We start from the raw sequence: 15,230 nt of genomic DNA, 5'->3' as shown, positions 1-15,230 counted from the left end.
TCTTAGCTCTATTAAATGTATTTAATTTAGCAGAGGCTGATATTTAAAGTCAGTAACACTTCTTTAATCTGGTATGTTGCCTGCATTATATAAGAGCAAATTAAAACGTGTCTTAGGACTGGCAGATGGATGTAAATCTTCACTGCATATGGAAACTAACTATAGCCACCTCCTGGGAGGAAGCTGTTTTCTAAAAGTCAAGATTTGAAGCACATTTGCACAAGTAGGCTTGTCATTCTTTTATGTATGTATTGTGATATCGGGTAACTGGGAAATCTGAATTACCAGGACGTGAAACCTATCACCTACATACCTGAGGCTCTTGCCTATCACTGAGAAATATGTGAAAATCTTTAAATGTGGAGAGCATTGTTTAATAGTGGCTTGTTCTCAAGTCTTCTTTCGCTCTCTATTATCTATAGAGATAGAGATGTTTAATTGAGGTTTTGTATGCTCTTCATAATAGAAACATGTTGAAGGCATGGTAGGGAAAGTGGTTTATATTAATCAATGAAAGTATTGTGCATATACCATGTTCCAGTAAAAACAAATCCAATCTTTGCATTCTGCAGACGCAGTACCCCTCTTCTTGAGACTACTTCATTCACCACACCAGAATGTTTGCGAGCAAGCTGTCTGGGCTCTCGGAAATATTATAGGTAACTTTTGTCATTATAATGGTTTGAATTCAGGGGGCGTTTCTTTTCAGAATTTGACTTTTGAACATTGGCATTATCATATGAGACTATGTTTCCTCTAAATTCTGTGGCTTAATATAATTTTTCATGTGGCCAGAATTACTCATGTACATGTATTTTTCTAAATAATGATATCACTTGCTACTCAAATATTAACAGGATAAACTTTGTATCTTGTAAAATATACATATGTATCTATACCTATGTATATGTAATTGAACATGACCTTTTAGTAGTAGACTACTGGTGAGGAAACATAGAATTTCAGTATCCCAACATGTCATTGCATACATTTCAAGATTTTTCATTTTTAATGTAATTTATTTTACAACAATTTTCATTTCTGTAGGTGATGGTCCTCAGTGTAGAGATTATGTCATATCACTGGGAGTTGTCAAACCTCTTCTGTCCTTCATCAATCCCTCCATTCCCATCACCTTCCTTCGGAACGTCACATGGGTCATTGTAAATCTCTGCAGGAATAAGGACCCCCCACCGCCTATGGAGACAGTTCAGGAGGTAAAGAATTACGGGACAGATAATTTTTTATACTCTGGACTAGAGGCAAATGTTTTTACATTGTCATACTACAAAATTATGCATGTTTTTTGCAAGCGTTTTGTGCCTTTTACCAGTTGTTAAAGGATCTGACCAATTTAATGCTTTTTACTAAGTCTGTAACAAAGGTATTCGTAACATCTGAAACAGTAAGACTAAAGACTGATAAGCCATATATTAAAATGGACACAACAAAAAAATTAACACACTAGAAAGTGTGTTACTCAGCATTTCATGGTTTTGTCATAAAAAGGCTACATATGTGATTCTGTTCATAGAAATATTCTTACAGAAAATAAATTAGTGAATGTAGTGTAGTTTGTGTTTCGACTAGCTGTGAACATGCAGCCAGTGTCAAGTCCCCACTTGAGAAGCATCTGAAAGCCCTTTTAAACCAGTGAACAGAGCAAATGCAGTGTTTATAGAGCAGGCACAGCTAGTAAAGTGATGCTATTCGACTAGAACTAGAGTTGTAATGTACATGACGTTCTTCTTTTTCAGATAAATTCCAGTGTGTAGGTACTGTTCATGAAGCCATGTGAACTATAATATGGTTAGCAACTAAAGTTCAATGAATTTTTAGAAATGAAGCAGGGAAACTTTTACAAGTTTCACCGAATAGAAACCCCTGTTCTAAGCAGTCTTATCATGTCTCAGTTTTGTTTTCTCCAAACATGAATACAAAAATAAAATTTTACTTTAGTCCAAGAGGGTCTTATTTATTGATATAAGCGTAATGATTTTCATTATATTCTGTGGTAACAAAGCTTTTAAAATAGCAGGGGATGTCTTATCTCTATTCTTTGTTTCGTTTCCTTCTGTGTCGATGAAATACAATACTGTATTGTATTTTTACAAATTTTAAGTATTATATATATGCATATTTTTATATGTACTTTGAGGAAATGACCTGCTGAAAGTTTGTGAATGCAGTATGGTAATGCAGTCTCAAGCTAAGCTTTGTGACTGCAGTACTTGGATGTATGATTGTACAGCCAGTTTTATTCTACTGTAATGACTGATGAACTTCTTTTCAGATTTTGCCAGCATTGTGTGTTCTCATTTACCATACAGATATAAATGTAAGTAATTCTCAAAATTTTAGCTATCTAGATTTTTCATTTCTCTAGAGAGAGAGTTCTGCAAGATTGCGTTTAAGTGGCAAACTTGCTTTTTTGTTAATTTATGTATAATTAAGTAGTAAATGCACAATTTAATATGAAGAATAATATAATTGTAGTCATTCAGAGCATGAAAAGGAAAGTGCAAATACAATTTCTGAAATATCTTTTCTAAAATTATTATTTTATTTTTTTTATCCTTTACGCTAGCAACTACATTTTAAGAGCCCCTGTTTTTTGGAATTGAGCACAAAAAAATTAGCGTGCCAGCTTTACCATCAGCTTCACTTCAGTTCTGACCCAGTTTATAATTTTACGTAGACAATATGTAATGCATGTGTAGGAAAAACAACGTATTATTCCACTTATCAGTCCAATCAAACATTGTGATCATACAGATAAATCTGACTTTTGTAACCTGTTGGGTGCCTGACTTTGCAACCTGTTTGGCTAAGGAAATCACATAGGAAAATATACTTCAATGAACAGCAATAAACTATTGGATTTGGCACCTTTGACAACTTTTCAGGGTTTTAATACTAAACCTTCAGTACTTCCCACATTTCTGATCCATGAGTTTATGTACATTTTCTAAGTCCTAGAGGGGTGGACTTCGCTCCTCAAGTCTTATATTGGGACTTCAGGAGCAAAGATCTGTGTAAATAAGGGATGCTGAGCTGCTCTTCTCATCCTCCTCCTGTCAGGACTTTTTAATGTCTTTGACTCTTGCTCCCGATAGTGGTCCTTCAACTTAGAGAAGCAGGATTGAATCCTTGTGAATTTATCTGGAGATAAAGGATAAGATAGGTGGAACTGTCTTTCGTTACTTCCACGCTGTGGTAGTGGTGTTTCTGCTGCTCTTTTAATGGTGAAGTGAGCTTGGCTCCACAAAATATTTGCAAACAGTTTAATCTGGAATTTTGCCAGGGTTTTCCCAGTGTAATGTGAGTGGGAGATAGCAAATGGTGACTTTCCAATTCGTAATCTGGACAAACTTGAATGGAAATTCATAGCAAAACCAAACATACATCTAACTTCCATGCTTTTTTTCCTGGCCAAATTTGAAAGCTTTTGCAAGCAATGACTGTATGAGAGCTTCTTGAAGTAGGTAAGAGACCATGTGATGCCAGGTTTTGACTAATCTCAATTAGGGTGCCCGTCTTTTTGATCCTGAGAGTCAGGTGCTAGTTTGGAGGTACCAGTCTGGTCCCAGCCTCCCTGTACTGGAGCAGCAAACCTATCTTTGGAGATGAGTCAGTGATGCAGGTAGGTCAGCCAACAGTCCTGTGAGTGCTTCTGGCGGCTGCTGCTCTTGTCACCAGCAGGGCTGTGGGGCAGCAAACTAGTGAGGCACCATCTCTCACTGCTTCTGCTGTGATACTGGCTCCACTGCAGCACATTTTGCTGTTCCTGTGGCATTAGCAGGTGAGGGCAGCAGCAGGCTGTGTTGAGAAAGCATTAGGTCTGTGCAGTCTGGTCCAACAAGCTGGGTGGAAGCAGCCTGTGGGTCAGGACTTGAAAGTCCTTCCTTCATTTCAGCACTATGGTATTTAGCTGTCTGAATAGCTGGGAATTTTAAATAGGTATCCTGTTGTAGAGTAGATCTAGGTGCCTCAACAGGTGATGTCCTCAGTGGGGTTCAGATCTCTCTTCCTGCATTTCCTAACATCATCTCTTAAGTGATTTGATATCCCTCTTTCTGCTGGCTTTGTTTCTGCGTCAGAGACTACCTTTCAATTACTGCATCTTTTGTACCTTTCTTCTTCTTGAGGGCTCTCAAATCATCCTTATCAAGTCATCAGTGACTTAGTCTTTTTTTTTTTCAGTATACTAAGATTTCCCTGCATGATAGTTATTTCTCTGTGGGTTTTTGCTTTGCTTGAACAGTTGTCACCTTACAGTAGTTGCTAGTCTTTTAGCTAAGAGCTGTTTTCCTTTGCTGTGGATTTTAATCTTAGTATGAAGGCAGGAAAAGGTATACATCCAGAACAGTTTGCAGTTTCACTTCAGAGAAGTGCACTATGGATCAGAAATACTAACGTGTAGATAGATGGATTAAGGACTAAGAGAATTTAGCTATTCTGTAATCAGAAGCACACAGTAACAAATTATAGTAATGCTAAGAGGATGGGTTAGTATTTTCTTCAGGAAGTTACTAGCATGACTGCTTACCTGAGCTGGCTATCTTTGAAATGCAAATCGAGCCCAACAGTTTACCTTTGTGAGATGATGTATGCTGTCACTTTATGCACCAAAATGTGGTATTGAATTTAAAAAAATTGGGAGGACATATAGAAATTATGGAACAAATGGCCCCTGTTTTCATAGTTGTACATAATCTAACATTTTACTAGTTAGGGCTCATCATAATCATGTTTGAGGTTTCGCTGTAAATAAATTGCATGCTCTTCCCCCTTCCCCCCCCAACATGTAGAACGTTTATCACTGAATTAAGCCTTCATTATGTGGATTTTACTGTTCAATGTGTAAACAAACCATGGTCTTTCCAATTTGTAGATTCTTGTGGACACTGTTTGGGCTTTGTCCTACTTAACAGATGGTGGAAATGAACAGATACAAATGGTGATTGATTCAGGAGTTGTACCTTTTCTAGTTCCTCTTCTGAGTCATCAGGAGGTTAAAGTTCAAGTAAGTCTGGTTCAGTTGCTATTGAATAGTCTTCTGTAAGGTATTTTCTAAGAAAGTGTGCCTTAAAGTATCTGTTAGTGGAGTACTGAGATGAACATTTATAGCTACATCTGTTACAGGTAGAACTGAACAAAAAGAGTTACCTACACTAGGGAAAAAACATTATCAAAATGAAAGACAACTTGAACAAAACAGTTCTAATATAGTGAGTATTTTAATAACATAGCCTAATTTTAGTGAAGTGACAAGTTAAACATTAACTTGCAGTGTGTGAGTATCAAGGGTGCCTTCCTTTTGTAGTCCTGAAATATTTAGCAACAACAGATTTTATATTTTCCAGGATTAAGTCACATGTGCTCTTTTCTGTTGCTGCACACATGGTTGTGCATACTCTGTCTGAAGAGCTCACAGAAATCAGTATTTTGGGACCTCTTGAATGTTTGCAGATGCTGAGTCCTTTTAGTAAAGTAAATTTCTAATTAGCTGTAAAAGGTAGCTTAACTGAGCTTGTTTGATTGATTTCAAAGACAAAGGGAAACAAAAGTTAATGTGTGCTTGCTTTTAATAAATGAACAGTTGCAATTGGGGGGGAGGGATGGGGATGTATCTGTGCATTTGTCATGTTTGTTTAGTTTGTACTTCGGGTGAGACTTAGCTGTCTTGAAGTATGTCAGACCAGAGTTCACTCAATGAAAAGGAGTCTCTCCACTATTCTGTCACTTGTAAAGCATTTCCCTGGCAGTATTCAAGGCAAGGTTGGACAGAGCTTTGGGCAACGTGGTCTAGTGTGAGGTGTTGGAACTAGGTGATCTTAAGGTCCTTTCCAGCCCTAACTATTCTATGATTCTATATACAGTTCATTTCTGAAAGACAACTGAGAGTCAATAAGAAGAAAAGTAGTTGTGGGGTTTTTAATTTGTAGTGGAGAGCTGAGTGGAGAAATAAGCAACCTTAGCAGACATAGTCAAAGCATAGAAGCAGCTCATGTAATTGTACCTCAGATCAAATACATGATGAATTAACTTTTCTAATGGTTTAATATCCTTTTAATTTATAATGTTTACACTAGTTGAGTTGAGCTGCAGTGCATCTATTCAGTAAAATGCTATACTGTGTACTTCTGTTTTGATGAAACAGTACTCATTTTGGGGATGTAGCTCAGAGGATGAAGTGCTAAATTGTATCTTGCAAAGTGTTTTTATAGAGACGTCTTCAAATGATCTTTGTTTTGGCATAAGTAACAGCAATGTCTTTAACATGCAATTTTTTTTCCTTCCCACTTTGGATATTCAGACAGCAGCACTGAGAGCAGTAGGCAACATAGTAACTGGTACTGATGAACAGACACAAGTTGTTCTCAATTGTGATGTTTTGTCTTATTTCCCAAATCTCCTGACGCATCCAAAAGAGAAGATAAACAAGGTATGATTTGTTTCTTCCTAACTTGAGCTTTCTGTTTAAGAAATAAAACTGTAGAGTTACAGAAGGATTTCTTACAGCTGTTATTTCCAGCATGTGAACTATTTTGTGTAAAGGCACAGCCTTTGAGGCAGGTGCTTCATTAGGACTAAAGCCAAACAGCCATAGTGAGCATCCATGCAGTAGTGCTGATGCCTAGTGCTTTCTGAGAAGACTGATGTTTTTTGCTTTGAAGTGTGATACTTTTTTGTATTGTAGTTGCATCATAGTTTTTCATAACTAAATGTGTTACTTTTGGTTGAATCCAGTTTAACAATCCAGTTTTTCCACTCTGCCATTTCATAGTGGAGTTTGTTCTCTTGTCCGTGTTCACCTTCAAGGAAGTAGGGCGTGCCACTGTCTTTTTCTGAAACTCTCCCTGCATTTCCTCTCCTTTGTTTTGGCAGAGGTAACTTCACTGCTGCAGGGACTGGATGGAATAGGGGGAATTTGATGAAAGAAAGTGATCAGTGCCCACTTTTCCAGAGCTGTAGTTTGTGTTACTTGCATTTGTTTATTTTTCATTGTGCCATCTTCCACTACACAGATAGGGCTGGCTGAGGAGGAGGCTGGTTTTGTTTAGCTCATGTTGATTCCTCCGCTTAGGGTACCATTGAGGGGAAATCTGTAAGGAATTTGTTTCTTCAGGCCCTGTCAAGTGTCAGGAGATCTAAAGAATTTATCTTTGAAAGTTCAAACTGCTGTGATTTGTTTCTGCCTGCCCTTGTAGCTCTCACAAAAGAAGGATGAAGAGCTCTTCTGAGTGCCAAGGAATTACTTTTGTATAAGGGGAGTCTAGAAATTTTAAGTTTGTTGTGAGGTGCAAATACAAATAAAAGCAGGATGCACATCCCTAAAAATTGGAACCCATTATGTTTTTTTCATAATTGGCTATTTGCCACATCTGGTTGTGTTTTATTTAAGATTGGAGCCTTTTTAAGATGTTCTGGATTGCTTTGACAGGTATCCCCCTTTGTAGCCAGGAGTTTGGAGCTGCTGTTAGATAGGTGCTAGCATTATTGATGAACCACCTGAAGGAGACGGCTGCTAGGTGAAGTCTCAGGACTGAGCGTCCCCTCTGATACTTGAATGAGCTTTGTGAGCTCCCCTTTGTGTTTCAGGAAGAAAATGGTAGTTGGATTTCGTGGTCTTTGTATCAGCATAGAAAGTTACTACTGAGCTGTCAGTAGTAGGGTAAAAGTTGGGTTTTTTTTGTATGAGGTTTTACCAGTTTTCCTGCTTCCTTTGCAAAACTGACCAAAAGTTTAAAACATGGCTGTGACTCCAGCAGTGCAAAGTGGATGTAAGGCTGAAGTCAGTACTGCTTTTGATATATGAAGGCACTCCTTGTAAGTAATAATCTGGACCCATAAATTAATCATGTCTATTTTAGATTAATCCTCTGCATGTTTGGTTTTCAAAGTGCAATAAAAGTTTGTGTACTAGAAATGCTATTTGAGGAGGAAACCTGTAGGTTCTGTTCAGTGATTGGTCATGGTATGAATTTAGGTTTTGAGGTTGTTTTATATATTTTGGTTGGGTTTGGGCTTTTTGGTGTGTTTTTTTTTTTTTTTAATCTGTTGACTAGTTTCTAAAAGTGTTTTGCTTTTTTGTTTTGTCCAATTGTAGGAAGCAGTTTGGTTCCTTTCCAATATCACAGCAGGAAACCAGCAACAAGTTCAGGCTGTAATAGATGCTGGGCTAATCCCTATGATCATACACCAGCTGGCTAAGGTCAGTCAAACGATCAGCTATGCAAGTTGTCATCCTCTTTTTATAAATCTGACACGAGGAGTCTGTGATTTTTAATGATAAGCTTGACAGATGTTTCCATGCTGATTTTAATGAGCTATTAATTTTATTTTTCAGGGGGACTTTGGAACACAAAAGGAGGCTGCTTGGGCAATTAGCAATTTGACAATAAGTGGGAGAAAAGATCAGGTATGTGTAGTAGGATTCCGAATTGTCACTAAAATATTGCACATGCAGCCATTTGTAAGAAACACAATGTTGAAAGCACTTTTTTGTTCATTATTTAGGTTGAATACCTTGTACAGCAAAATGTAATCCCACCATTCTGCAATCTACTCTCAGTAAAGGATTCTCAAGTGGTACAGGTGGTGCTGGATGGTCTGAAAAACATCCTGATAATGGCTGGTGATGAGGCCAGCACAATAGCTGAAATTATAGAAGAGTGTGGAGGTTAGTACTTACTAGGCTTTTAAAAAATTAATTTGGTGGATATTATTCTGTCTTCCCCTTGCTGCTGGTCATGTTTACTACAGCATTTTTTTACCATGGCTATTCGAGTAAGTTAAGTGAGACTGTTTGGTTTGGTTTAGAGACGATCATGTTGGAAGAATTGTTGAAGGAGCTTTCTGTAGCTTGAGTATTCTTTAAGTTTAAATGAGAATTGTACTTCTTTTAATTTGATTATTGCATATACTTTTGTTCTGTGGTAAAACACAGTTCTCTCTTTAGTTCACTGCCTTGGAAGCAGTTGTTAGGATCATTTCATTACAAACCAAATCAGGATGAGGAGTCATCTTGACACTGCAATCCAGGTTTTAGCACATACTAATTAATGTATTACAGTAAGATAACAGTAAAAGGATATTGAAGAATTTACGGCACTGGAAGTTTTTTCCCTTGTATTGTTCCATATCCTGTTTGAGAATGGGACTAGTGTTTTAAGTTGCTCTTAGTTTGGGGTTTTGTTGCCTTGCTGCTTTAAACTCCTATGCAACACATAAAAGTAGCCATTTTCTTTTGATGGTATACAGAAAGCACAGTGACTGAAACAAAAGTAGTATGTGTGAGTCTTAAATACGGAGAGTTTTATCTGAAAAGAGAGAAGATTCCATTATCCCTTGTTCATAAAATGGGATATTCCATGGTATACAAAAGTTCCCAAACTACTTCTCTTTTCTCTTAAGAGATAAAGATAGCTACTTTGTAGATGGTATTTGCAAATTGACCTACATACTTTCTAGTATGTTTCAGTAGTAATGTTTCATTATTTTTCTTACTTTTTTTCAAAGTAGTCAGTAACTCCAGTTTAAACTTATAAAACATTTTATTTTTATTTAGGGTTAGAGAAAATCGAAGCCTTGCAACAGCATGAGAATGAAGACATCTATAAACTAGCATTTGAAATCATAGATCAGTATTTCTCTGGTGATGATGTAAGTATGCTAAAGACTGATGAGTGTATGCGCTGTGCTGTTAGCTTAGCAAGTACATTGTCATTGTTCCTCAGTTCCAATTGCTATGAACATAGGGAATGTCTGGGAAGTCAGTTTTCCCACTCCTTTTTCAGTACAGCTTCCCTTAATTGCAAGTCTTTGAAGAGTTTCTCGATACCAAGAATTTTCTTTAACAACATCAAGATGATTGCTCTGGTTTTGCCTAATAAATTGATTGACACTGACCTAATTTTGTCACACTGACATATAAATTTGCATGTAATTTCTTGAGATTAGAATCTAAACAGTTCTTTGGCTCTTTTTTTGCTTTCTCATACATCAGTCTGGAGGGAGGGGTGGATCTTTAGTTTCAGGTAGATTAGGGTATTTCATGTCTGTAATTGCTCAGTGTGGTTTCTGCATTGAAAAGAGTCATCAGAACTGTTAACACTTCCTGCAACTTATTGATCTAGACCATCTGGTATTTGGTTGCACCCTGGTTAGGTATTTTGAGCCTTTGGGTTCTAGCTCTTCCTGCTACTGTCTGGCTGTGAATGCCTCAGAAGCATTTCAACAAGCAATTTGAAGACAAATAATAAAGGCCATCCAGGGTGTCTGTTGTTCTGCAGCCTAGCAGAGCTGTGTCTTCAGTTCCTCTTAAGTTGAACTCTCCAGATACCAGCTCTAACTTTAGGACTTGTTAATTTAAATTTTCAGTTCTTGGGCCCATCACGGGATTGCAAAGTTAGTCACCAGAAGTTGAGATATGCGAAAAGCTCCCTATGCTTGTAATGATTCTGTGAGCAGTGTCTAATAAACTCCAGAATAACTCCAAGACTTCTGTAGCTAAAACCTAGTGTCTAGTCTACGGGGGGGAGTGGGGAGTGTCGAAAAATATCCCTTTTAAACACTAAAGGGGAGTTAGTGCTCCCTTTTGTGCATTTCCTTCTTACTTAAACACAATTTAATTTGTGCTTGATCTGCTGAATTTTGCTCCTTTACTCAGGAGTAAGGACTTCAGATTATTGTTTATACTTCTACCATGTTTTCTGGGGCTTCTAAAACTTAAAATGGTAGAAATTCCATGACTGGAAGATAGGAGTTCAAACATAAAACCAGACCAATCTTCAGGTGGTAATTACAAGTAGGAAAATAACCCATCTCATGTGAGGATTAGTGATAAGACGGGGGGGGGGGGGGGGGGGGAAGAAAATCCAAATTGCCCTGGGGTGGTAAGAGCCTGGTTATGTTATCCTGCTTGGCAGTGTTAAGATTGACTGCCCATGAGTATTCCTGCCTTCTGTCACTTCGAGATCTTCTGTATTCTCATGAGACTTTGCTGGCTGCCAGATATCCCTTCACTTTAAATCCCATCTGTTCCTTTGCTGAGCCCTGTAAAGTGCACAGCTTTGTAAAGGACCAGCACTAATGGCTTTCTGACTTCAGTTTATTGTGTTAAAGGCATGTGTATTTTGTAGTACTCCTGCAGAAGGCAGAAGTGCTAATTTATTAACCGGCAAACATTTTGCAAAGCATTCTGAAACCAGATTTGATCTTCATTTGGGCATGACATGCCCCACCCTTGCTCATGCAGATTGTTGCTGTCACCAAAGGCCTTAATTTCACCCTCCAATTTAGGTATTGTCTCCCAAAATAAAGAGAAACAACGATTTTAGATGAGTCATTTCTGACTCTGGACTGCTCCAAGGTCAGATCTTAGAAAGCTTGGCCCCCCCACAAAAAGGCTCTTAACCTTTCTTCAGAATGACACACGGTTTGACACAAGTGGTTCCTGTAGCCTGGTTTGTAGAGGTGGCATGTTTGGAGGATAGATGCAGCTGGTCATTGGAGGAGGATGGGTAGCGTTTCAAATTCTGCATATTGATAATACTGATCATGTTATTTGCTGTTCCTAGAGGTGGTAAATACCTACATTCTAACAGCTCTGAGGAAGTTGGGTGAAGTTGGATACTGATGCCTTTCATTCTGTATACATAGAGTAATGATGTACTTTTGGATTCTAAAAAAATCAGATTGGCCCATGAGAGCTATATAAAACTGCTCTGAAATGCGTAAGAATCCACCAGATTCTTACAGGAGATACTGAGTACTCTTTTAAGCTTTATATAAGTATTTCTGTCAGTTGCTGATAGAGATTATCTTCATGTTGAAAAAGAAAATAACGGGCGAAAGTACAAAACTGATTTTGGAATTCACAACCAGTGATCAGCCAACTCCAGAAGTACTAAAAATTGGCACTGAAAATTGAATCACACACCTAAAATAGTAATTGTTTTGACCAAGGAGCAACCTGGTCTCTAACCGTTACAATTTTTTGTTTCCCTAACAGTATTAGAACAGATTTAATGTGTTGTTCTTTATCAACATAACTGAGAAATGGGATTTGAAAAACTGGTCTTATTTTATTGCAATAATATTAAGAAAAAAAAGATTGGCATTTGTGAATCTCTTCTACACGTACTGAACTGTGCAGGCAATTGGCCTCTCATGTGTTTTTGTTGTTGTATCTTATAGATCGATGAAGATCCCAGTCTCATTCCCGAAGCCACTCAAGGAGGTACTTACAACTTTGACCCAACAGCCAACCTTCAAACAAAAGAATTTAATTTTTAAGTCGAAAAAAGTGCAGCTTCTCTGTCCCACACCAGAATGAAGCACCACCAGATGGCTACCAAGTGAAGAAACAAAAGGCTCCAAGACACACACGCCTCTTCGTTTTGATGCTTCTAAAGCAAGCCATGTATTGGTCACTTTGCAGTTGCCAAACATCACTATCACATGGACTGTAAATGCATATGCATGATCTCTTAAACTGTTCCAGAATTCTTTTTAACAGTCCCAACCACCTTTTTTTGCCTTTTTCCTGGTGCCACATGCTGAAAACCGCAATCTGCAGTTTTGTTAAGAATATTCCATAGTGGTGGCACATTGGCTTTCCACGGAAAAGTAGCTTCTTTGGAAAACGGTGCGCTGTGGATCAAGACACTTTGGTATGATGCATACATTTTGGAAGACTTTAGAGGGGCCCAGTTTCTCTGAGCCTCCATCATCGTCCTCCACAAACATATTTTCATATACTTTATGTGGAAGAATAGATTCAAAAATGCAAGCCAATTGAATTTCATTGGTGAAACTGAAATAAAAGTAACTTAAACAAAAAAAAACAAACACTTGGCAATTGATTAAACACTTAAGTTTAAAACAAAAAAACTACTTCAGCTATCAGTAATTGATGTGTGTTCATTAACTGCCTCAGAAACCAGGGTTGGAGAACGAACTGTAGATTTGGACTGGTAAAGCTTTTGCCATTATACCTAATTTTTGAGAACAGCGAGCCCTATTTGACCACTCACTTCAGCCTGTGTGTTCCTGCTGTTTTGAAGTAATCAAATGCTGTGCATGGTATTTTACCTGAGCTACAACCTGTTATGGACTTGAACTTCTGTTTAAGCTGAAAGCAAGAGTCCCAGACTGTAGAAAAAGAAAAAAATATCTGTCCAAAAATGTATTAGTTAAAAAGAATCTTGCTTTCAACTTTCAGTAGTCAATATATTTTGTTTTAAATTGATAATTGGATATGGTTGATTTATATTGGGTTTAAACTGTGGAGCTTTCATGTTTACTGTAATTTAGTCTTAAACTATTTTTTACTTAGTAATCAGTGCTTATGATGATGTGGTTGGCAACAAACCAGCAACTACTTAGAAGCGTCATAAAAGCTTCATTCTTGGAGTATCGGAAGAGTAATTCAGAAGTTAGTCTCAAATGTTATTCACATGATTAGAAAAAGATACAAACTGGTTGACGTGTGAGGCTGTATGGAAGCTGCCGCTATTTAGCATCAACCTGATGTGCAGCGCACATTAAATAACTTTATGTAAGGTATGTAAGGTCATTGCTTTTGGAAAATCGTCTGACCCAGTCATTTTCAAAGGGATTTTGGTATAGCTGGGGTGAAGATTGATAACTTTGAAATTCTGTAAGCTGTCACACAAACTGGTTTTGTTGCTGTTGTTTACTGGGTGTAATTTCCCAATGCATTGATGTGAAGGGATAGAAAAATCTAAACTAATTTAGTTATTGGATGTGGGTTGTATTTACTGTGATGAAGATAAGGACAGATGCCATCAGAGCTTTGTGGATCAGCTGTTTTTCCACTGATGAACAACGCATAGCAGGTGTGCATTCATTAAATATATATCTGCCAAGGTGGAGCCACTTTAAAGAGTGAGTTGTCTTGTATCTCAACTGGATACAAGCGTATGTTTAAACTGCAAGATTTTTACTTGCTAGATAATCTGTTTTAATATAGTGGTTTGGCCTCTGATTATTTATAGGTTTTATAAATTTTAGAATCAATTTCTCTTTAAGGTGGCTCAGATTTTTCAACTCTTGTGCACATAAAATTGAGTTGAAGTTCATTGTGCCTTTTTTCTTTTCCCAAAAGTTGAGTTGAAGCTTCATATGGTAACTGCATCCTATTCACACACTATAGTCTAAAAATCCTGAAACTGTGTGGTGTTCGCTAAAAAACTAAACAATAAAAAGTCAAAGTTAGGTAAGGTCACAAAGTTTTTGTGAAATTAGAGTTCCAGCAGATGTTAACGTGAACAAATACTTCCCCCCTTCTAATTCAATTTAGTGTCCCTGTATGCCATATAGACTGACGGATACCCTGTTCCGCCTGCACTAGCTTATTATCCTGGAGGTGACATACAAATTGATACTGAAACAACAGTTTTCCACTACTGTGAAGATTTGATCCTTTTCTTGCACTCAATGCATTACATTAAAAGTGAACATCAGAGAACTGGGTAAGGCAGGACAAAGCATTTGCTCAGTTCTTTCTGTTGTGACCTTATCAGCTTTTGATTGGGATTGCACCATTTCATAGTTAATAAAGGAAACAAAGTATATTGCTGCACTTTTACGTTTTCAGAACAGTGTTTAAAATTGCATTGTTTTTATTATTTTTTTAAACTATCAGTTAAAATAGACTAAAACGTTCTTTCAAAGAGGCATCTAAATGTGTTCCTAATTTTGTATATGGGCTTAGGTTTTGTAACCAATAAAAAGCTGCTATCAAATACTATAAAAAATTCAAGAACTTATTTTGAAGATTCTGAAACTGCGTAGTTCACAGATTGACTTAGGAGTTTTTGACTAGATACTAGTTAGCAGAACTCCGCATCAAAGTTTGAAGTATGTTATACAAGAATGAATAAAGTACGCTAATGCAGTCATCTCTGAAACTTTGGATACTGTTCCAGTATGGAGTTTCATACTTTTTAAGGGAACGTTTCCCAGTCACGTATACGAGGCTGTGGTAAGTGAGCTGCAGCTGATTTGTGTAACTATTAAATAGCAACTTCACTTTAAAGCTTTCACAGTCCTTTTCTACCTCCAGAAATGTCCTTTCCAGGTTCCCAGTGCTGATTCAGCACTGATTTAAGCTCAGGATGGTGTACAAGCAAGCTCAGCTCCTGCCCCAGCATGTGTTGGGAGGAGGTGTGCATCAAGAACAGCCTTAGGCAGGAGAC

General features: G+C 37.5%; 1 protein-coding gene across 2 annotated transcripts in view; it reads left to right on the top strand.

Annotated features, from left to right (window-relative positions):
* The window catches only part of KPNA3 (karyopherin subunit alpha 3), a 54,085-nt gene extending 39,152 nt beyond the window's left edge, over positions 1–14,933 (top strand). The window contains exons 8-17 of one of the 2 annotated variants that reach the window (XM_061353090.1): positions 573–659; positions 1,048–1,217; positions 2,294–2,338; positions 4,895–5,026; positions 6,320–6,448; positions 8,114–8,218; positions 8,354–8,425; positions 8,524–8,686; positions 9,575–9,669; positions 12,205–14,933. In XM_061353090.1, coding sequence (XP_061209074.1) covers positions 573–659; positions 1,048–1,217; positions 2,294–2,338; positions 4,895–5,026; positions 6,320–6,448; positions 8,114–8,218; positions 8,354–8,425; positions 8,524–8,686; positions 9,575–9,669; positions 12,205–12,303 — 1,097 coding nt within the window. In that variant the 3' untranslated portion in view covers positions 12,304–14,933. The remainder of the gene's footprint in view (positions 1–572; positions 660–1,047; positions 1,218–2,293; positions 2,339–4,894; positions 5,027–6,319; positions 6,449–8,113; positions 8,219–8,353; positions 8,426–8,523; positions 8,687–9,574; positions 9,670–12,204) is intronic. The other variant, XM_061353091.1, reaches the window with a different exon arrangement.
* Positions 14,934–15,230: the final 297 nt, after the last annotated feature.

Source organism: Neopsephotus bourkii, unplaced genomic scaffold (genome assembly GCF_033783945.1).
Source record: "Neopsephotus bourkii isolate Nb327-2 ecotype Australia unplaced genomic scaffold, CSIRO-AGI_Nbou_v1 NB_663, whole genome shotgun sequence".
Taxonomy (NCBI): Eukaryota; Metazoa; Chordata; class Aves; order Psittaciformes; family Psittacidae; genus Neopsephotus; species Neopsephotus bourkii.
The sequence above is the reverse complement of the archived record's forward strand: the minus strand, read 5'-3'. Positions and strand labels throughout refer to the sequence as shown.